Source organism: Monodon monoceros, unplaced genomic scaffold (assembly GCF_005190385.1).
Source record: "Monodon monoceros isolate NGI ecotype Baffin Bay Population unplaced genomic scaffold, NGI_Narwhal_1 Super_Scaffold_10, whole genome shotgun sequence".
In the NCBI taxonomy this organism is placed as follows: domain Eukaryota; kingdom Metazoa; phylum Chordata; class Mammalia; order Artiodactyla; family Monodontidae; genus Monodon; species Monodon monoceros.
The window spans coordinates 36029855-36054446 of NW_021703766.1; the positions used below are offsets into that span (position 1 = coordinate 36029855).

The 24592-nt window shown below is 35.6% G+C and overlaps 1 protein-coding gene across 1 annotated transcript in view; it reads left to right on the forward strand.

Annotated features, from left to right (window-relative positions):
• ITFG1 (integrin alpha FG-GAP repeat containing 1) overlaps positions 1-19597 on the forward strand; it is a 242593-nt gene extending 222996 nt beyond the window's left edge. The window contains exons 15-18 of the mRNA XM_029242010.1: positions 10206-10330; positions 10895-10977; positions 15420-15537; positions 18178-19597. Coding sequence (XP_029097843.1) covers positions 10206-10330; positions 10895-10977; positions 15420-15537; positions 18178-18237 — 386 coding nt within the window. The 3' untranslated portion in view covers positions 18238-19597. The remainder of the gene's footprint in view (positions 1-10205; positions 10331-10894; positions 10978-15419; positions 15538-18177) is intronic.
• Positions 19598-24592: the final 4995 nt, after the last annotated feature.

A 24592-nucleotide genomic window follows, 5' to 3' on the forward strand; every position in this document is an offset into this window, starting at 1 on the left:
AGTCATGCAGGTAGAAATGTTGGGATTCTGGATATTTGGGGATTGTGGATATATATTTGATTTTTTGGCAGACTGGATAGAGGATATGAGGGGAAAAAAGTACTGTATCTATAGTGTTATTGGCCAGAGCAAGTAGAAAGATGGAATTGCCATAACTGAAATGGAGCAGGTATTGGAAGAAAAATCAGGAGCTCTGGGGGTTTTTTGTTGTTAACTTTTTTCTTTTTTCTCATTAGTCATCCATTTTATACACATCAGTGAATACATGTCAATCCCAGTCTCCCAATACATCACACCACCACCACCACCCCCCAATGCTTTCCCCCCTTGGTGTCTATACGTTTGTTCTCTACTCCTGTGTCTCAATTTCTGCTCTGCAAACCAGTTCATCTGTACCATTTCCTAGGTTCCACATATATGTGTTAATATACGATATTTGTTTTTCTCTTTCTGACTTACTTCACTCTGTATGACAGTCTCTAGATCCATCCATGTCTCTACAAATGACCCAATTTCGTTCCTTTTTATGGCTGAGGAATATTCCATTGTATATATGTACCACATCTTCTTTATCCATTTGTCTGTCGATGGGCATTTAGGTTGCTTCCATGACCTGGCCATTGTAAATAGTGCTGCAGTGAACATTGGGGTGCATGTGTCTTTCTGAATTATGGTTTTCTCTGGGTATATGCCCAGTAGTGGGATTGCTGGGTCATATGGTAATTCTATTTTTAGTTCTTTAAGGAGCCTCCATACTGTTCTGTATAGTAGCTGTATCAATTTACATTCCCACCAACAGTGCAAGAGGGTTCCCTTTTCTCCACACCCTCTCCAGCATTTGTTGTTTGTAGATTTTCTGATGATGCCCATTCTAACTGGTGTGAGGTGATACCTCATTGTAATTTTGATTTGCATTTCCCTAATAATTAGTGATGTTGAGCAGCTTTTCATGTGCTTCTTGGCCATCTGTATGTCATCTTCGGAGAAAAGTCTATTTAGGTCTTCTGCCCATTTTTGGATTGGGTTGTTTGTTTTTTTAATATTGAGCTACATGAGCTGTTTATATATTTTGGAGATTAATCCTTTGTCCGAGGATTCATTTGCAAATATTTTCTCGCATTCTGAGGGTTGTCTTTTCATCTTGTTTATGGTTTCCTTTGCTGTGCAAATGCATTCAAGTTTCATTAGATCCCATTTGTTTATTTTTGGTTTTATTTCCATTACTCTAGAAGGGGGATCAAAAAATATCTTGCTGTGATTTATGCCAAAGACTATTCTTCCTATGTTTTCCTCTAAGAGTTTTATAGTGCCCGGTCTTATATTTAGGTCTCTAATCCATTTTGAGTTTATTTTTGTGCATGGTGTCAGGGAGTGTTCTAATTTCATTCTTTTACATGAAGCTGTCCAGTTTTCCCAGCACCACTTATTTCTCCATTGTATATCCTTGCCTCCTTTGTCATAGATTAGTTGACCATAGGTGCATGGGTTTATCTCTGGGCTTTCTATCTTGTTCCATTGATCTATATTTCTGTTTCTGTGCCAGTACGATACTGTCTTGATTACTGTAGCTTTGTAGTATAGTCTGAAGTCAGGGAGTCTGATTCCTCCAGCTCCGTTTTTTTCCCTCAAGACTGCTTTGGCTATTTGGGGTCTTTTGTGTCTCCATACAAATTTTAAGATTTTTTGTTTTAGTTCTGTTAAAAATGCCATTGGTAATTTGATAGGGATTGCATTGAATCTGTAGATTGCTTTGGGTAGTATAGTCATTTTCACAATATTGATTCTTCCAATCCAAGAACATGGTATATCTCTCCATCTATTTGTATCACCTTTAATTTCTTTCATCAGTGACTTATAGTTTTCTGCATGCAGGTCTTTTCTCTCCCTAGGTAGGTTTATTCCTAGGTATTTTATTCTTTTTGTTGCAGTGGTAAATGGGAGTATTTCCTTAATTTCTCTTTCAGATTTTTCATCATTAGTGTATAGGAATGCAAGAGATTCCTGTGCATTAATTTTGTATCCTGCAACTTTACCAGATTCATTGATTAGCTCTAGTACTTTTCTGGTGGCATCTTTAGGATTCTCTACATATAGTATCACGTCATCTGCAAACAGTGACAGCTTTACTTCTTCTTTTCCAATTTGTATTCCTTTTATTTCTTTTTCTTATTGCCGTGTCTAGGACTTCCAAAACTATGTTGAATAATAGTGGTGAGAGTGGACATCCTTGTCTTGTTCCTGATCTTAGAGGAAATGCTTTCAGTTTTTCACCATTGGGAATGATGTTTGCTGTGGGTTTGTCATATATGGCCTTTATTATGTTGAGGTAGGTTCCCTCTATACCCACTTTCTGGAGAGTTTTTATCATAAATGGGTGTTGAATTTTGTCAAAAGCTTTTTCTGCATCTCTTGAGATGATCATATGGTTTTTATTCTTCAATTTGTTTGTATGGTGTATCACATTGATTGATTTGCATGTATTGAAGAATCCCTGCATCTCTGGGATAAATCCCACTTGATCATGGTGTATGATCCTTTTAATGTGTTGTTGGTTTCTGTTTGCTAGTATTTTATTGAGGATTTTTGCATCTATATTCATCAGTGATATTGTTCTGTAATTTTCTATTTTTGTAGTATCTTTGTCTGGTTTTGGTATCAGGGTGATGATGGCCTCGTAGAATGAGTTTGGGAGTGTTCCTTCCTCTGCAATTTTTTGGAAGAGTTTGAGAAGGATGGGTGTTAGCTCTTCTCTAAATGTTTGATAGAATTCACCTGTGAAGCCATCTGGTCCTGGACTTTTGTTTGTTGGAAGATTTTTCATCACAGTTTCAATTTCATTACTTGTGATTGTTCTGTTCATATTTTCTGTTTCTTCCTGGTTCAGTCTTGGAAGGTTATACCTCTCTAAGAATTTGTCCATTTCTTCCAGGTTGTCCATTTTATTGGCATAGAGTTGCTTGTAGTAGTCTCTTAGGATGCTTTGTATTTCTGCCGTGTCTGTTGTAACTTCTCCTTTCGCATTTCTAATTTTATTGATCTAAGTCCTCTCCCTCTTTTTCTTGATGAGTCTGGCTAATGGTTTATCAATTTTGTTTATCTTCTCAAAGAACCAGCTTTTAGTTTTATTGATCTTTGCTATTGTTTTCTTTGTTTCTATTTCATTTATTTCTGCTCTGATCTTTATGATTTCTTCTGCTAACTTTGGGTTTTGTTTGTTCTTCCTCTAGTTCCTTTAGGTGTAAGGTTAGGTTGTTTATTTGAGATTTTTCTTGTTTCTTGAGGTAAGCTTGTATAGCTATAAACTTCCCTCTTAGAACTGCTTTTGCTGCTTCCCATAGGTTTTGGATCATCGTGTTTTCATTGTCATTTATCTCTAGGTATTTTTTGATTTCCTCTTTGATTTCTTCAGTGATCTCTTGGTTATGTAGTCACGTATTGTTTAGCCTCCACGTGTTTGTGTTTTTTTCCTTGTAATTCATTTCTAATCTGATAGTGTTGTGGTCAGAAAAGATGCTTGATATGATTTCAATTTTCTTAAATTTACTGAGGCTTGATTTGTGACCCAGGATGTGATCTATCCTGGAGAATGTTCCATGCGCACTTGAGAAGAAAGTGTAATCTGCTGTTTTTGGATGGAATGTCCTATAAATATCAATTAAATCTATCTGGTCTTTTGTGTCATTTAAAGCTTGTGTTTCCTTATTTATTTTCATTTTGCATGATCTGTCCATTGGTGTAAGTGAGGTGTTAAAGTCCCCCACTATTATTGTGTTACTGTTGATTTCCTCTTTTATAGCTGTTAGCAGTTGCCTTATGTATTGAGGTGCTCCTGTGTTGGGTGCATATATATTTATAATTGTTATATCTTCTTCTTGGATTGATCCCTTGATCATTATGTAGTGTCCTTCCTTGTCTCTTGTAACATTCTTTATTTTAAAGTCTGTTTTACTGATATGAGTATTGCTACTCCAACTTTCTTTTGATTTCCATTTGCATGGAATATCTTTTTTCTGTCCCCTCACTTTCAGTCTTTATGTGTCCCTAGGTCTGAAGTGGGTCTCTAGTAGACAGTATATATATGGATCTTGTTTTTGTATCTATTCAGCAAGCCTATGTCTTTTGGTTGGAGCATTTAATCCATTCACGTTTAAGGTAATTATCGATACGTATGTTCCTATGACTATTTTCTTAATTTTTTGGGTTTGTTTTTGTAGGTCCTTTTCTTCTCTGTTGTTTCCCACTCAGAGAAGTTCCTTTATCATTTGTTGTAGAGCTGGTTTGGTGGTGCTGAATTCTCTTAGCTTTTGCTTGTCTGTAAAGCTTTTGATTTCTCCATCGAATCTGAATGAGATCCTTGCCGGGTAGAGTAATCTTGGTTGTAGGTTCTTCCCTTTCATCACTTTAAGTATATCATGCCACTCCCTTCTGGCTGCAGAGTTTCTGCTGAGAAATCAGCTGTTAACCTTATGGGAGTTCCCTTGTATGTTATTTGTCCTTTTTCCCTTGCTGCTTTCAATAATTTTTCTTTGTCTTTAATTTTTGCCAATTTGATTACTGTGTGTCTCGGCATGTTTCTCCTTAGGTTTATCCTGTATGGGAGGGACTCGCTGCACTTCCTGGACTTGGGTAGCTATATCCTTTCCCATGTTAGGGAAGTTTTCGACTATAATCACTTCAAATATTTTCTCAGGTCCTTTCTCTCTCTCTTCACCTTCTGCGACCCCTATAATGCAAGTGTTGTTGCGTTTAATGTTGTCCCAGAGGTCTCTTAGGCTGTCTTCATTTCTTTTCATTCTTTGTTTTGTTCCGCACCAGTGAATTCCACCATTCTGTCTTCCAGGTCACATATCCATTCCTCTGCCTCAGTTATTCTGGTATTGGTTCCTTCTAGTGTAGTTTTCATTTCAGTTACTGTATTGTTCATCTCTGTCTGTTTGTTCTTTAATTCTTCTAGGTCTTTGTTAAACATTTCTTGCATCTTCTCAATCTTTGTCTCCATTGTTTTTCCGAGGTCCTGTATCATCTTCACTATCATTATTCTGAATTCTTTTTCTGGAAGGTTGCCTATCTCCACTTCATTTAGTTGTTTTTCTGGGGTTTTATCTTGTTCCTTCATCTGGTACATAGCCCTCTGCCTTTTCGTCTTTTCTGTCTTTCTGTGAATGTGGTTTTTGTTCCACAGGCTGCAGGATTGTAGTTCTTGCTTCTGCCATATTTAACATTTAGTTTAACAACATTTACTGCCTCTTAGGCACTCTTTTAAGCATTATCATTCAATCAGCATAAGTCTATGAGACAAACTAATTCTGTAGCCCATGCAGCTTTACAGTTTTACATACATAGTTTAACTGTATTAAGAGCGCCTATCCCTAAATTCAGTGTTCCTTTTCATTATACCTTTCTCTTACTAATGTAAGAATTGTATAAAAAATCAGGTATATATACTTTCCAATGATGTCATATATCTGGGTAACATTAGTAGATGTTTAGCAGAGTCCCACTGAATATTAAAATGTTTAGGTATTAACTAACCCTGTAATTTTTTTTTTTTTTAATTTGGCTGTGCCAGATCTCAGTTGCAGCACGTGGGATCCTTGTCACCATGGGGAGGACCTTTTAGTTGCGGCATGTGGGATCTAGTTCCCTGACCAGGGGTTGAACCTGAGCCCCCCGCACTGGGAGTGCAGAGTCCCAGCCCTGGACCTCCAGGGAAGTCCCTAACCCTGTTAATATTTAAATATTCTGTTTAATTATGTAGCAAATACCTAGCAAGTAAATACCGTCTTTTAAAGTGAACCATGATAGGGAGAGATTGATTTTTGGAATGTCAGTGTGAGGACTTCATGAACCTGCTGTCCCCTCCCTCCCCATAAAACAAACAGACAGACAAACAAAAAGTACTGGCCTAACAACTAACATTAACCATTTCAGAACTCTGGAAATTAACCAAAGCCACAGAATGTTCTGAGCATTGTCTATCCAAGAGGAACTCCTGATACTTAAGACAACAGGGTCTGTGGCATTTTTGGGGCTGTTTACATCCCACCTCCCCTCTCTGCTGAATGGTGCAGCAGCCATGAATAGCTAGTAGCCTCACAGTCAGTGGACGGGATGGAACTTTGGAGTCCATTAAAATTCCCATCTCTATAGCACTGTCAATATGCGTCTAAACTAGCAACTCCTTGGAAAATCCCTTCTCAGGATGTTGGGGCTATTTGATTTGACTCAGAGTTCAACCCAGCAGGAAAAAGAAAAGCCCTGTTCCTCCAAGACATTACCCAAAACAACAGTCTGTTGGAAAAATCCCAGGTGTAGTGAACAAGAGCCTGGCCAAAACATAAAAGGAAGCCCTGAGGCACCAGACAGCCACAGGCAACTTTGAAAGGCTAAAATACATTCTTGGACATCTTACATGGCTAAGAACATGCCTAGAAAGGAAAATACCTCATTCATATACTTAGCTTGAGTGTGCTACCTCGAGGCTCTGCTCAAGCAAGAAATGAAAGGTAAGGTTATCTTGTAAAGTGCCTGAAGTTTGAAGGCATATCTTCACACACAAATCCCACTGACAAAGTTTGGAAGATATACAGACAAGATATTTAAGGAAATCTAATGGCCAATCATTAGCTGACCACTGAGTTATACTGAGTCATGTATGCCTCCTCGGAAACCAGGCTTAGAACAAGAACTTTAAAAATAAGAAAATAAAAGAACTTTGTGGCAGGCACTGTAAGGAATACAGAATCTATAGAATCCATCTAAGAAAGTCACTAAACAAATGAGCAACAACAATAACAAAAAGAAAGACCATCAAACCCTTAGAGGGAGATTCCATAGCTGTTATATTATCTAAGAAGTCCACTTTTCAACAACAACCAAAAAACACTATAAAACATGCAAAGAAACAGGAAAGTATGCCACATACACATTTTTTTTTAAAAAAGCAAACAACAGAAAATGTGCCCAGTGGTGTTGGACTTAGTTAACAGAACCTATAAATGGCTATTATAAACATGTTCAAAGACCTAAAGGAAACTAGGATTAAAAAACTAAAGGTAAGTATTACAACTATGTCCCACTAATAGAAGATATAAGTGAAGAAGTAAAGATCATTTTAAGAATCAAATGGAAATTCTGGAGTTGAAAGTACAGTAACTGAAATGAAAAATTCTGTAGAGTGCTCAACAACAGATTTGAGCTGGCAAAAGAATCAGCAAACTTGAATATAGGTCAATTGAGAGTATACAGAAAGAAAAATGAACAACCTCAGAACCTGTGGCGCCACCATCAATCATACCATCATATGCATAAAGCGAGTCTTAGAAGAAAAAGAGATAAAGAAAGGGGCAGAATGTATATCTAAAGAAAGAATGGCTGAAACCATCCAAATATGATGAAAAACACTAATCTGCACATAGAAACTCAACAAACTCAGAGTAACTCAAAGAGTTCACACTTGGGCTTCTCTGGTGGCGCAGTGGTTGAGAGTCTGCCTGCCGATGCAGGGGACACGGGTTCGTGCCCTGGTCCGGGAAGATCCCACATGCCGCAGGGCGGCTGGGCCCATGAGCCACGGCCACTGAGCCTGCACGTCCGGAGCCTGTGCTCTGCAATGGGAGATGCCACAACAGTGAGAGGCCCGCGTACCGCAAAAAAAAAAAAAGAAAAAGAAAAAGAATACTAAAGGGAGCCCTTAAGGCTGAACTGAGAGGACAACTAGACAATAACTTGAATCCACACAAACAAGTAAAAAACACCTGTAAAACTATAGATAAGTATAAAATATGGTTTATGTATTTCTGTCAAATAGTTCCTCTTATTTCCTAGGTGATTTATGGAACAACTACATAAAGTAATAATTATAAATTTGTGTCAATGGGCTGATAATATATAAAAATATAATTTGTATAATAACAGTATTACAAGGGAGGGAGGATTTTGGAGGAAAGTTGTATGTGCTAGGTATTGTTATTTTGTTAAGTTAATATGCTAATTGCAATCCACAGGCAACCACTAAGAAAATAGCTCAGAAAATATGTAATAAAAGAAATTATGGAATTAAAGCAGCAATGGAGGAACAGAACAATTAAAAAGACATATAGAAAACCGATAGCAAATGGCAGGCAAAAGTCCTACCTTATCAGTAATTACATTGAATGTAAATGGAATAAACACTCCTATCAAAAGGCAGAGAGATTGGCATGATGGCTAATATAATATGACTCAACTAGGTGCTATCTGCAAGAGAAACACTTTAGATTCAACGATACAAATAAGTTGAAATTTTAAAAAGGGGGGGTGTAAATTATACCATGCAAAGAGTAACCAAAGGAGAGATGGAGTGACCATTCTAATATCAGATAAAACTAGGGCTTTAAGACAAAAATTGTTACTAGAGACAAAGAAGGACATTTTATAATGATAATAAAAAGGTCAATCCATGTGGAAGATGTAACAACTACAAAGACATACACACCTAACAACAGAGCCCCCAAGATACATGAAGAGAGAAATTGGAGGCTTTATTACCCCAATTTTAATACTTTCAGTAGTGTATCAAACAACTTAGCAAAAAATCAATAAAGAAGAGATAATGACACTATAAACCAACTAAACCTAACAGACTTGTATAGAACACTCCACCCAACAACGGCAGAATATGCATTCTTCTCAAGCACACATGGAACATTCCCCAGGACAGACCATATGCTAGGTCATAAAACAAGCCTCAATAAATTAAAAATATTGAAATCATCCCAAGTATGTTCCCCAGCTGCAACGGGATGATAATTAGAAATCAATAACAATTTAGAAATTCAAAAATATCTGGAAATGAAACAACACAGTCCTAAAAACCCAATGGGTCAAAGAAGAAATCACAAGAGAAACTAGAAAATACTTTAGGTGAATGAAAACAGAAACACAACCTTCCAAAATATATGGAGTTCTTAGAGGGAAAAACAGTTCTTAGAGGAAAATTTATTGTTGCAAATGCCTATATTAAGGAATAACAACAATCTGAAATCAATAACCTAACTTTCTACCTCAAGAAGCTAGAAAAAAAACAGCAAACTAAACCCAAAGCAAGCAGAAGACAGGACATAGAGGAAATAAGTAGGGAGTAGAAAATCAGAGAGAAAAACCAATTGAACCAAAAGTTGGGTTTTTTAAAGATTAACAAAATGTACAAACCTTTAGCTAGACTGATCAAGAAAAAGAGAAGACTCAAATTACTGAAATCCAGAATGAAAGAAGAGACCACTCGCTACCAACCTTAAGACCTAAAAAGGAAGCTACAAAAATGGCCAATAAGCACATGAAAAGAAAGCTCAACATCATTAGTTATTAGGTAAATGTAAATGAAAGCCACAATGACATACCAGTTCATAACCACTAGAATGGCTATGATCAAAAAGATAGATAGGGCTTCCCTGGTGGCGCAGTGGTTGAGAGTCCGCCTGCCGATGCAGGGGACACGGGTTCGTGCCCCGGTCCGGGAAGATCCCACATGCCACGGAGCGGCTGGGCCGGTGAGCCATGGCCGCTGAGCCTGCGCATCCGGAGCCTGTGCTCCGCAACGGGAGAGGCCACAACAGTGAGAGGCCCGCATACCGAAGAAAAAAAAAAAATAAAGATAAAGTGTTAGAATTTGGAAAAATTGGAACCCTCAACTGTTAATGTTGGGAATGTAGAATGATACAGCCATTTCGGAAAACATAAGTTGACACAGAAACTTGTATGTGAATGTTTACAGCAGCATTATTCATAAAAAGAGCACACATTGCTTGATTGCATTTATATGAATCTCCAGGATAGGCAAATCTAAAAGTAGATTAGTGGTTACCTGTATCTGGAAGTGTAGGGCTTAGAAATAGGAACAACTGCTAATGGGTATGGAGTTTCTTTTTTGGGTGATGAAAATGTTTTAAAATTTGATTGTGCTTACAGCTCAACACCTTTTTGAATATACTCAAAACCACTTAACTGTATACTTTAAATAGGTGATGTTTATGAGATGTGAATTATCTCTCTTACTGTTTAAAAAATGAATCATTAATATAATGAACTGGGCATTTCATTTCACATTTTTATGCTTAAAGATAAGTTCTAGCACCTAAACTTGTAACATTTATCATTTTAATGTTTGATGAGAGCAATGTCTCCAAAGATGTATTGTTCTTTTTTCTTTCTTTTAATAAATTTAGCTGGACAACTTAGCCAGTCGGCACATTTAGCTCTCCAACTGCCATACAATGTACTTGGTTTAGGTCGAAGTGCAAATTTTCTTGATCATCTTTATGTTGGTATTCCCCGTCCATCTGGAGAGAAGGTGAGTAAAAAATTTATAATTAATCTATTTTTTAATATTTACTATTCAAATATTTGAATTAAAATATTTTTATTCCATTTAAAGAATTTTTAAAATTCATTGGTAGTGACCAATCAAAGCTTATCTTACATAGAGCACATTATAATTTGAAGAAATAAACCTTAAGACTTCCTGCCCCTCCTCTTCCCTGCTTTTTCTCCTTATCATTTTCACCATCTAACATACCAAATATTTTTATTTTGTTTATTGTCAGACTCTACCTCAACTTGAATTTTAGCTCCAAAGCAGCATTTGTTCATAGCACCTTGAACAGCGCCTGCTACATAAGTGTGTTCAATAAATTAATGAATCCATGAGACAGAAATATAATCCTTCCCTGAAAAGATGGAGAAATTTTTGCCGATAGGAGTCCTATTTGGGGCCTAATATATGTAAATTCAGCTTAATCCATACCTAGGATTTCACTTAATCAAAGAGTACTTAAGCTTTTTCTTATTTATTTAGAATAATTATTGTGTTTTTAAAGTGTACTGAATGTTAAATGTTCTTAAATTCTTTTTCCAGTCTATACGGAAACAAGAATGGACCGCAATCATTCCAAATTCTCAGCTAATTGTCATTCCATATCCTCACAATGTTCCTCGAAGGTAATGTCCTTGCTTGAACTGAATTTGGTAAAAATACTGTCAACTCTGAATCATAGTTATATCTTTTAAAAACTTTCTCTATTCCTGCTGTGTTCCCATGAGTGTCATGACTTAATTTGCTTACAGCAAACTTTAAATGCCTAAACATACCTACACAAAAGGTCCCTGACATTTTTCACGAAGAACAAACTAAACCTTATTAGAAAAACAGCAGGTTAACTAACTAGGGATTTATACATATTCTGCTTAAATAAACTGGTCTTCAGTTTACTGGCCATAAATTCTAAAATTTCAGGCTGCTGAACTTTATAAGCAATGATCTTTTTTAGCAAATGCTTTGCGAAGTGGTATATATCCCACAGTTGTTAGGCACAAATTTTGAAGTTCAGCGGACCCAGGCTAGAAACTCGGATCCACTGCTAGCTGACTGAGATTGGAAGCTAGTCCTTTGTTCTCTCTGAGGGTCAATTTCTGCACTGTAGAAATTGGGAGATAAAATACCTACCTTATAAGAATGAGGATGAAATATGCTTAACACAGTACCCAGCATATAGTAATTTTTCAGTGAACAGTAGGTATTTTTATCTTTATTAGCAAAACATGTTCCTTGTATAATATAGCACTTAATTCTAAATCTTTATCTCTGTTTGTTTTTCTTTAAATTATTAGGTTGATTCCATTATTTCAAAAAGTAGGTGGTGAAGGTATTCATTAACATTTAAATTTCATTGGGAAAAATATAACTTGTTCTTAAGGCTACTCTCATGTCAATATGAAAAAATAAGCTATTAAAATATAACTAGTGGCTTATTACATTTCTTGTGAAAATACAGCCTGTACTGTTCTTTTTTCTTCTTCCAGTTTTATTGTGATATAATTGACATACAGCACTGTGTAAGTTTAAGGTATAGAGCATAATGATTTAACTTACATACATCAAAAAATGATTATCACAGTAAGTTTAGTGAACATCCATTTTCTCACATAGATACAAAATTAAAGAAACAGAAAAAAATACGTTTTTCCTTGTGATGAGAACTCTTAGGATTTACTCTCTTAACAAATTTCATATATAACATATGGCAGTGTTAATTCTGTGTCATGTTGTGCATTACACCCCTAGTACTTATTTATCTTATAATTCAAAGTTGGTACCTTTTGACTGTTTTCATCCAATTCCCCCTCCCACCTCCCACCTCCCACCTCCCACCTCTGGTAACCACAAATCTGATCTCTTTTTCTATGACTTTTTTTTGGAAATATAACTGACCTATAATACTATGTTAGTTCCTGTTACACAACATAGTGATTTGATGTTTATAAACACTTCAAAATGATCACCATGGTTGAGTCTGGTTACAATCTGTTGCCAAAGATATTACATAATTATTGACTATATTCCCCACACTGTACATTTCATACCCGTGACTCATTTACTTTGCAGCTGGAAGTTTGTACCTCTCAATCGCCCTCACCCATTTGTCTCCTCCCCTCATCCCTCTACCCTCTGGCAACCACCTGTTTATTTTCTGTATCTATAACTCTGTTTCTGTTTGTTATGTTTGTTCATTTGTCTTGTTTTCCAGATTCCACATATAAGTGAAATCATACAGTATTTGTCTTTCTGTTTGACTTTTTTCACTTAGCATGATACTCTCTAGGTCCATCCATGTTGTTACAAATGGCAAGATTTCATTCTTTTTTATAGCCAAGCAATATTCCATTGTGTGTATGTGTATATGTATAAATGTGTGTGTGTGTGTGTGTGTGTGTGTGTGTGTGTAGAGAGAGAGGGGGAGAGAGAGGGAGAGCACTCACATCTTCTTTATCCCTTCATCTGTTGCTGGGCACTTAGGTTGCTTCCATTACCTTGACTATTGTAAATAATGGCACAATGAACATAGGGGTGCATGTATCTTTTCTAATTGATGTTTTCATTTTCTTTGGGCAAATAGGAGTAGAATTGCTGGATCATATGGTAGTTCTATTTTTAATTTTCTGAGGAATCCCCATACTGTATCTATTAAAAAATGGGCAGAGGATCTGAATAGACATTTTTTCCAAAGAAGACATACAGGTAGCCAAAAGGCACATGAAAAGATGCTCAGCATCACTAATCATCAGGGAAATGCAAATCGAAACCACAATGAGATGTCACCTCACACCTGTCAGAATGGCCATCATCAAAAAGACAACAAATAACAAGTGCAGGTTGTATTGTCCTTTATTAAATTTTTAGATGGTTTGCTAGAACCAGCTCACGCCACCTCATGAGCTGATTGTGTGCATCTCTTTCCACTTCTGTTCAGGGAGGTCACGTTAAAATCAGCTATGATGGGACTGTTTACACCATGAAAATTGGCAAGTGCCACTCAGGGGTTCTTTTCCCCCCAGAGAGCCAGTTTACTAGCACACCCCTGGAGGTATTTTATGGTGGATTTATGGGCTTTAGAACCAAACTACTTAAGAAAACAACTTTATTACAGCATTATGCTTGAAATAAGATATCAATAAAAACAGTTATAGGCTTCCCTGGTGGCGCAGTGGTTGAGAGTCCGCCTGCTGATGCAGGGGACACGGGTTCGTGCCCTGGTCCGGGAGGATCCCACATGCCACGGAGCGGCTGGGCCTGTGAGCCATGGCCGCTGAGCCTGCACGTCCAGAGCCTGTGCTCCACAACGGGAGAGGCCACAACAGTGAGAGGCCCACGTACCGCAAAGAAAGAAAAAAAAAACAGTTATGGTCTGAGTTTAGACTTTTTTAATGAGTCTATTAAAATTTTGAAATTTATAACAAAATGAATCTGCACAAGAAACTACATGAATTATAGTACTTCTGTATCATGCAATATCATGATAATCTTTTAAAATAGAGTGGTAAAGCAAAAGATAAAAGGAAAATGCACTTATGAATAATAAGCAATGATTTGTGATTTATAAAGAAGATATCTATGCATATATGTTTATATATGTATAGAATACCTCTGGAAGGATATGTAAGAAACTGAGAAGAATGACTGCTTCTGAGTAAGAAACTCAGTATTGGCCTTTTGTTCATTGTTTTTCTTACCGAAATTCCTTTATTCATGGGTTTTTTAAATCTATTTTTAAATTAGAACTACCGGGACTTCCCTGGCGGCCCAGTGGTTAAGACTTCACCTTCCAATGCAGGGGGTGCGGGTTTGATCTCTGGTTGGGGAGCTAAGATCCCACATGCCTTGGGGCCAAAAAGCCAAAACAGAAGCAATATTGTAACAAATTCAATAAAGACTTATAGATAGATAGATAGATAAATTGGAACTACCAAAAAAATCTCATGAAAGGACCTTTTCTTATGTATGAGGTAAGGTGCTGAGAATAGCTAACCTCAACTAATTAACAGTATTTGTTTCTTAAGGTTTTCTTACTCTTGAATTTCTGGGAAATTTTGTTATAGCCTTTCTTCCATAATAAGCTCAACATTTTTCACGTTTCCCTTGCTCTTTCTGAAAAAAAATGTTCTTTTCAAATTTATGTACATAATAAAAACCAATTTGATTTTAGTTTGAGGTGTATTTTGAGATTTATTGACTAGAGGCTAACTTATGGATCAGTAAATTTTAATTATCCCAAAATAAGTCAGTTGGTGCTTGCCATTTATCAGAATAATCTTACCTTTATTAAACTTTTAAGATGAAAATATATCCATTATCTATTTTCAGAGAGAACAAAAAGTTCTTTATATATAACCACCTACAGTGTTGGTAATATAGACCTCAGTTTTAGGCTTTTCAGTGTTTGCAAGTGCTGTATTATGTGGACTGTTTTAGAAGAAAGAGCTATTTCTATTTATGCTAAAGTTTGTATATTGCCATTAACACTGAGGAACTAAAAGTGATTTTGTAAGAAGTCTCAGTGTCATTGTAATAATGTAAACCCTCCAACATGACATTTTGTACAAGCATCTATCTACACCTACTTGGACATATGGTTCTTTTACTTAGTCATAGTACATATGTGAACAGGGGTCAAAAAATAAGATATAGAAATCTTATCAAAAATCATGTGACTATGTAGCCTTAAAGTTCAAGGTTTCTAATTCAGTAAGTCAAACAAGACATAAAAACAATGTCTAAGATTGCCTAAACTACCCTTGATAAGTTTACCTAAGAATAATTCTCACAGGAGCAAAGAAAAATAGCAAAGCATCTCATCAAAAATTCTATTCTATTTCAGTTCTTGGAGTAAAAATCTGAACTCTGCTGGATCGTCAATATTCTTAACCCTATCTTAATTTTAATTGCTTTTGTTTTATTTATAATGAATGGATAGATAGGTGAATGAATTAATGAATGAATGGACTGATTCATTAATTAATAAGCTCTTTTGCTTTTTGGTCTCAATAGTATTTTGTTATTTTTAAATTAAAATGTGTAATTTTAATTCTTCTCTTTTCATCTACAGCTGGAGTGCCAAACTGTATCTTACACCAAGTAACATTGTTCTGCTTACTGCTATAGCGCTCATCGGAGTCTGTGTTTTCATCTTGGCAATAATTGGCATTTTACATTGGCAGGAAAAGGTTTGTTCATTTAAATGGAACATTAACTTTATAATAGTAATATGTTACTCTTTAAAAACACTATATTTCAAACTTTTTCACATGACTAAGATTTTCTGATTTTTCAAGTTCTGTCTGTAATGTCATCTTATTAATGATAATTTTTTTCATCCCCCTGAGTTACTAATGTCTCTTAGCAATTCCTGCAAATCAGACTATGTATTTTAAAACTTTGATACTGTACAAAAGTAATAAAGTGAACACCCCCAAATCAACAGGCATATCGAAAAGTTTAATTAGAAGTAATTTCATAATGGCCTGGAAAATAATAATCATTTCTTAAATGAGCCTGTGTCCATTATTTACTGATAGGGCCATGGACATTTTTTTCAGGGAATAACAGCTATCTCTTTATAAAAAATTAGAGCAGAGAGAGTTTAGGTGGGAAGTAGCAAAGTGATAAACATCTTTTCCATCTATCAAGTATTCTTTGTACTAAACTAAACTGATTTCTGTTCTTTAGTATAACACCCTAAATAATAATTAAAAACAAAACTCCAAAAATGTAGTTTTTATATAATGTTTATGAGGAGAGAAAAAGGCTATCACATAAATTTATTCATAGTTTAGATATAAATTTAAAAAGCTAATTTCTACTTGTGTATGAATATATATTTATTACATAACTAGTGGGTTCCAATAATGTTCTCCAAAATGGGCTCTATGTGTCACAAAAGTGTTTTCATTTTTGCACCTATTATTTTTAGATTGTGATGCTCATGATAATCATTTTTGTTAACTAAAATTACCATCTGCTTTATGTTACCTGTTTTAACTTATGAAAAAGAGAACATGTTAATTGTTCTAATAAATGTTCATAGGTTTGTCTTTCAAAAAAATACTCCGTTCATACAAAAAATGATAACATAAAGTTAATATTCAGTTGATTTTAAAATTGCAACTTAAGAGGTAAGATCAAAGATGACTCTATTTACTTTTGTCTAGAAATGTCAGAACATAGTATGACATATTACACAGCTCTAGACCTATGAAGGAAAGGAAATTAATTTTATTGATTTCACAGGAGATCTAATTACAGTGTAAACATTGTAGACTTACAATAATAATGATGCAGTGGCTAAAAACTGAAGTTTTAAATACAAATACGGATTGAAATACATATCTGTATACTGCCTCCGTCTGTGATACTGTGGTTTGTCTCCTACCTCTTGGACCACTTCTCTTTCACCTACACTGGCTGTTCTTTCTGCCACGGTGTCTGCCCTAGGCCCTCTTTATATACTTTCCCTGCCAGTTTTATCTAAAATCATGGCTTGAGCTATTACCTCAGAGATGCCCAGCCCTCATCTCTCTCTAAAGGTCTCTCCCCCACTTGCAACTGTCACCGTGACACCTCTACCTAGATCACTTGCAAGCAACTTAAAACCAGTTTCCTAAAGCTGTCTCTTTTCTTTCTTACTCACTACAGGATTTAATCAGTTGCCCTCCTCATTGTGCCTCCCTACAATCTCTGCAGCTGACTCCACTTCTGAATTCCTTACACCAGTGCTTTTAGTTTAGTTCAGCTCCTTGTTAAATACTCCCTGTCCTCCCAAATTCCATTCTCTCCCCTTCGCTCCATTTAGCACTTTGCTGCCGGATTATTCATCATTAAGTTTAGTCTTAATCATGTCACTCCTCTGCTCAAAAACCTCTGGTGACCACCCCCTGCCTAAAATGTGTAACTCCCTCAGCCTATAGCCTACATAGTGCTTCCATGTGACCCTACCATACACCTTTCCAGTCTTTATCTTATCAGTTACTTTCACATGTCCCGTGCTCCTGCCAGACTTCTCAGGATTGTTCCTGTTCTTCCCGCATCTTGTAGTGAATGTCCCTCCTCTTCATTTCCATAAACACTATCTTTTCAAAGCTTTGCCTTTCATCATGCCAACCCAGAAGTAATCTCAGAATATTGGTAACATTTTTCACATTTTATGCTGAAATAGTTATTTAGTATGTTTTGCTATTTTCTTTTTAGGCTTTAATAAGTTCCTTGAGAACAAGACACAAAACTGAGGGGTTTTCTAATCCCTCAAAATTCCAAGCACATAGGACTTCCCTGGTGGTCCAGTGGTTAAGAGTCCACGCTTCCACTGCAGGGGGCGCAGGTTCGATCCCTGGTTGGGGAACTAAGATCCCACATGCCGCACAGCACAGCCAAAAAAAAAATTCCAAGCACAATACTTTGCTGGGAACAAAGGATCAATAAATATATGCAAAATCAATAGGTTAACCCCAAAATAATTAATGTACTTTAATATAATTAGATTCAGCAGTGTTAAGAATGGGAAAAATGTAACAGTTGATTCCATTCTTACAAAATCTAATGTTTACTCCTACTTTCAAATAAGTAATAAATAACAAACTAAGCTTTTAAGGAACATTTCTTGTTGGTTTTTTAAATTCAATTTAGAGGATTGTTCATTATAAGATAGCTACTGTAAACTATAAAAATATTTCATAAGATTATTACATAATAAAATCACACCTTTTACCTACTAATTGCTCAGGGCTTTTATTTTTTTAATTAACCACTTTTTAAATTAATCTTTTGACATTTTCCTATCATTTATAAACTAGTCTAAAATTCTTTTTCAGAAAGCAGATGATAGAGAAAAACGACAAGAAGCCCATCGGTTTCATTTTGATGCTATGTGACTTGCCTTTAGCAGTGCATAATGGAACGGCTATTCACTTGATTAACTGAAATACTAAACTTGGCTTATAGAAGAAAACAGGCGATTTTATTATTTATAAATGATACATCCCTTGGTAATTATTGGAAAGTATTCAAATAAATATGGTCTGAATGTGTTACAAGGTCTTTTTTTAAAGCATTTTGTATACAATAATTTGGGTTCTTTTTTCAATTGTGCTGTACATATTTGTTCCTTCGCGGAATGTGTTGCATGTACTAAGGTGTTTACGTGTTTATAATCTTATTAGAATAATGATGATGGAAAAAGACACGTGTAAATAAAAATATTTAAATGAGCAGGGTTTTTTGTTTTCCACTTGAATCCATCCTGTTTCTTATTCTAACGATGCAAATTATACTTCTGTGAATGTATCAGAGATAAAATTATTAACCATTCACCCTCATTATAGCATGTCAGGGGGTCTTTCACTGATGGTATACAATATAGTGATTGGGTACGCTGGCTTTGGAATCGCAGTCAGACTTGCCTTAAACTCCTGGTTACACGACTTACAAGCTGTTTGAACTTGGCTAATTGCTTAAGCCTTAGTTTTCTTGTTTATAAACAGAGCTAATACAGTATTCACTTGAGGTGTTGTATACATTAAATGGGATGATGTACACAAAGTACCCAGCTTGGTGCCTAGCATAGAGTAAATTTTCAATAAGTGATAGTTGTCATTATTTATTATTATTAAATAATTTTTTTACAGACTTCTACAACTAATTATCAAAATATATTTAGACTTGATAGGATTTTATTTTCAGGCATGTAGAAAGCATAGTCTTTGGAAAACTTAAATTCCTGGTGTTGACACCCTCTATAAAGATTTATTACTTGTTTATATTAACTGAAAATTATATCATAATACCCTCCAAGAATTAATGTGCCCTAATAATTTTCATTTGAACACTGATTCTTATCATGTGGTAATGAAAAGCATTTGATTTCTTGAAAGGAAACTGCTGTAGATAGCATCTGGGAATGCAAATCTTCAATCACATTTCTATTCTCAAAAGCTTGTAACAGTCTATAATTTACATTCAGACTTCAATGCAAATTTTTATGAACTTCCCCTTGCCAAAAAGTTACATGTAAGATTGGGAAAAAGTTTATATATCAGTGCTAATAACTTCCTAATATGCAAATGGACGTATGATAGCTATAAAACACAAAAACTTATCTGAAAGCAACTAATTTTGTTCTTCATGGTTCTTTTCCTTACAGTTCACTGAGAATGGCATGTGTATAAGTGGTTTACTTTGTGTATCTAAGCATGTTAATATGTCTTCTTAATAAATATTCTGTATTGAAACAAAGAATTTTGGTGAGTGTGTAAATAATTACTTTGGACCATGATAAGCCTTAGAGGTTATTAAGTCTAAATCACAGATTTGGACAGAAGTGACTTGCCTATCAGGGCAAGATAGGCATCTCTAACTATGGTATCCAGTTAAATTCATTTATCAACCTACAACGCTGTGCCAGGCACTTTTCTACACTGTCCCTAAAGACAGGTAGGTTTAGTATCAATCAACTGATATAGCATGAGTTGTAAAACTCGCTTGTAGTCAGAGTCTACGAGGAATAGTGTTATAGGCATATAAAATGTAATGAGAACAAAAAATATTGGGTTAGCCAAAAAGTTCATTCCGGTTTTCCCTTAAGATGTTACAGAAAAATCTGAACGAAGTTTTTGGCTAACCCAATACAATCAGTGACTTTATACTGTGTTTCTGTATCTTGATACTAACCTTCAATGAAACATCAATGTCATTCATTAAGGGGCAGCAGGTGAAAAATGTGTCACAACATTGAGAATCAAATACAGTTGACCCTTGAACAAAATGGGTTTGAACTGCACAAGTCCACTTATAAATGGTTTTTTTCAATAAATATGTACTATGGTAGTACACGGTTGGTTGAATCCACAGATGCGGAATCTCAGATACAGAGGTCTAACAGGAAAGTTATACTCAGATTTTCGACTGTGCAGAAGGTCAGCACCTGTGTTGTTCAAGGGCCAGCTGTACAAAGATCCTTATATTAATTTTGAATACTGTAGTGGAAAGAGCACAAGACTTCGAGGTCAAACTAATCAGGATTCAGGGCCTAACTCTCCCACTTTGTGACTTTTTAGTCTGTCACTTTGCCTCTTTGAGCTCTGGTATCTTCATCTGTAAAACAAGGATACTGAGTGATACCCTAAAAAACTATTTTGAGTCTTAAGTAGCAATATGTGCGTAGAAAGTACTTGATAAATGCTGGTTCTTTTCTTCCCTCCCATTTCCCATTGCAGTGACAAACAACATTTTGACTGTCTTCCACTGATCTTTACTTCTATAATCCTCCTCCTTTTGGTAACAAGGAGGAGTAATTAAGACTTAGTAACCATTTTGAAGATAACAATCACATACAGGCACACCTCACTTTATTGTGCTTCGCTTTACTGCATTTCACAAATATTGCATTTTTTACAAATTGAATGTTTGTGGCAACCCTGCATCCATTAAGTCTATTGGTGCCATTTTTCCAACAGCATTTGCTCACTTCATGTCTCTGTGTCACATTTTGGTAATTCTTGTAATATTTCAAATTTTTAAATTATTATTATATTTGTTATAGTGACCTGTGATCAGTGATTTTTGATGTTACTGTTGTAATTGGGTTTTTGTTTTGTGTTTTTTAATGTATGTACATTGTCTTTAATAAGACATAATGCTATTGCATAATGCTGTATTGTATAGAGTACAATATACTGTAAACATAACGTTTATATACAGTGGGAAACCAAAACAGTTTGTGAGACTCACTTTTTACCATGATATTTGCTTTATTGTGGTGGTCTGGAACCAAACCCACAATATCTCCGAGATATACCTATACTTGTAAACACAATAAATACATTGTTGTTAACACACCATTTACCTAGACTAGCGCTTTATATTTCTCCATCTACCAGCCAAAAAACTATATATTTTCAGAAACTTAATTCTCAAAATAGTTTCTCCTAGAAGGCCTCAGGTTCAAAGGTAACGACTTATAAACATACTTTTTATACCCTTCCCACTCTTGATAAGGAAAGGTAGGGACCTATTACAAGTAGCTATACCTAGAGATTCACCCTCAGATTAAGTATCACTATAAAGTTGTGAAGTGCTTCTCTACTAAAGGTGGTGGTTACTAAACCATCAAAGGTAAAAACAATCTTGGCAACATAGATACAGCCTTTTCAAGCAGAGAAATCCTATAGCAAAATGTTTTGAGATATAGGAAAAATAAGATCACCAAGATTACTAAGATTAAGTAATCTTATAAAAACTAAAAAAATTTAGTTATTACTAAAAATAAGATCACCAAGGTAAATTAAGATATCTTAGATTTATACAAGGGTCCAGTGAATTCATATGGTAATTGCAAAAAAATGAGCTTTATTCCATGTTTTAAAAAATAATTTTCCTCAACTTCCTTGGTGGTGCAGTGGTTAAGAATCCACCTGCCAATGCAGGAAACACTGGTTCAAGCCCTCGTCCGGGAATATCACACATGCCATGGAGCAACTAAACCCGTGCGCCACAACTACTGAGCCTGCACTCTAGAGCCCATGAGCCACAACTACTGAGCCTGCGTGCCACAACTACTGAAGCCCACGCACCTAGAGCCCATGCTCTGCAGCAAGAGAAGCCACCACAGTGAGAAGCCCATGCACCACGACAAAGAGCAGCCCCCACTTGCTGAAACTAGAGAAAGCCTGCGCATAGCAACAAAGACCCAACACAGCCATCAATAAATAAATAACTTTTTTTTAATTTTAAAAAATAATTTTCCTTTTGTTCTTTAGAAAATCTCTAAGAAAGGATAAACGTCAGGAAATATTAATCTTTACAGATAGCTAGAACTAACTACTTAAGAAACTCAAAAATTTGAACTGTGTCCAAGAGACCTTACTGAGGATTAAGCTAGGATACTTAAGGCCAACTCCTCAGTATAAAAGTGAACTAAAGTTAACCAGCCCTTGTGATGACTTGCAGCCTAGCTTTACATCACCTAGCCAGTTATTTTAAAAGACTAATAAAATAGATAATAGATTAGGGGGTGCTCTTGATCAACACCTGTACAGAAGAAAGGAAGGAAGCAAGACTGGGCAGAGGCAGAAATCAAGTTGTGATTCATTCTTAATAGAATGCCTCTTACAACCCTACAGTGAGTTTTGAGATAGGATGACCTCTTCTATCTCCTAACCTGTCCTAAGTTAGGGTAAGAAGGCTGGGCCTTTACACCCCCACTTCATCAGTTATTGGCTATAGGCTGCCCCAGAGCCTCTATCAAGAAAAACAAAACAGGCATAAATAACCAGTATCAGAAGTGAAAAAGGAGATACAACTACAGATAAAGTATATATTAAAACAAAAATAGGAAGATGTTAAGAACAATTTTATACCAAGGAATTTGAAAGTTTAACAAAATAGACCAATTCCTATGAAGACATAACTAAAACAGACTCAAACAGAAAACCTGATTACTTCTCTGGTAGATGCTATAATGTCCAGATCCTCCTTCAAAAATAAAGGATTTATTATCCTAATTTCTGGGAATGCCTTCAATAGTTGGCTGTCAGCCCCCTTTGTGGACTGCCTCAGCTAAAGAGAACAGACTCAACTAAGTTCATTCCACTCCTCTTGACATAAAAAGCCTAAATGTGTATAAACTAAATACATAAAGCAAAACATACCTGTAAGGAGAAAGAGACACACCATGATTTAGGTTGGAAATGTCAACACTCGTCTGCAGTGATTGATAGAAAAAGTAGAAAATCAGAAAACTTAGAGGTGACCTGAAAAGCACTACCAATCAACTTAACCTAATGGAGACTTATAAAACACTTCAACCAACAACAGCAAAACACAGAGTTGTCTTAAGTGCACATGGAACATTCACTAAAAGATACATTTATCTGGGCTATAAAACAAACCTCACCAAATTTAAAAGAATAGAAATTATACAAAGATCCTCAGACTAAAACTGAACTAAACTAGAGAAAATACCCAAATATCTAGAAATTAATGCACTTTAAAATAACCATGGGACTAATGAGGAAGTCTCAAAGGAAATTTTAAAATACTTTTAACCAAATAAAAATAAAAATTCAACGTAAGTCTTCAGACTAAGATTGAACTAAACTAGAAACATACCTGGAAAATACCAAAATACTTGGAAATTAATTCACTTTAAAATAACCATGGGGCTTCCCTGGTGGCGCAGTGGTTGAGAGTCCACCTACCAATACAGGGGACACAGGTTCATGCCCCGGTCCAGGAAGATCCCACACGCCGCGGAGCGGCTGGGCCCGTGAGACATTGAGCTTGTGCGTCCGGAGCCTGTGCTCTGCAACGGGAGAGGCCACAACAGTGAGAGGCCCACGTACCACAAAAAAAATTAAAATAACCATGGAGTCAATGAGGAAGTCTCAGAGGAAACTTAAAATTTTCTTAACCAAATAAAATAAAACATAAAATTTGTAGGAGACAGAGAAAGCAGTGCTTAAAGGGAAATGTATAGCATTAAATGCATATATTAACAAAGAAAAAAGATCTAAAATCAGTAACCTAAGTTTCCACCTTAACTAGAAAAAAAAAAGATTAAATTAAATCTAAAGCAAACAGAAGATAGAAGGAAATGATTAGACCAGAAATCAATGAAATAAAAAGGTAGTTGTTTGAAAAGATCAATAATATTGCTACACCTCTGACCAGGAGAGAAAAGGAATAGACATAAATAACCAATATAATGAACAAAAGAGAAGACATCACTACTGATCCCACAGACATTAAAGGCATAATAATAAAAAATACTAGGAACTAGCTATGCCCATGAATTCAATAAAGTAGATTAAATGGATCAATTCCTTAAAAGATATAAACTACCAAAACACACCCAAGCAGAAATCAATAAACACCATATCTATTTTTAAAAGTTAAATTTTTATATTAAAAAACAAACCTTCCACAAAAGAAAACTCAGTGGAACACATGGTTTCACTGGCAAATTTTACAAATATCTAAGAAATAATACCTATTCTACACAGTATCTTGAAGAAAAGGAAGAGGAAGGAATATCTCACAACTCCTTTTATAAGGTCAATATTTCCCTAATGCCCAAAACAAAGACACTGCAAGAAAATAAAACTACAGGCCAATATGCCTCATAACACAGATACAAAAATTCTCAACAAAACATTAGCAAATTGTATGCAGAAATATATAAAAAGATAATATACCATTACCAAGTGTGTTTCATCCCAGAATGCAAAACTA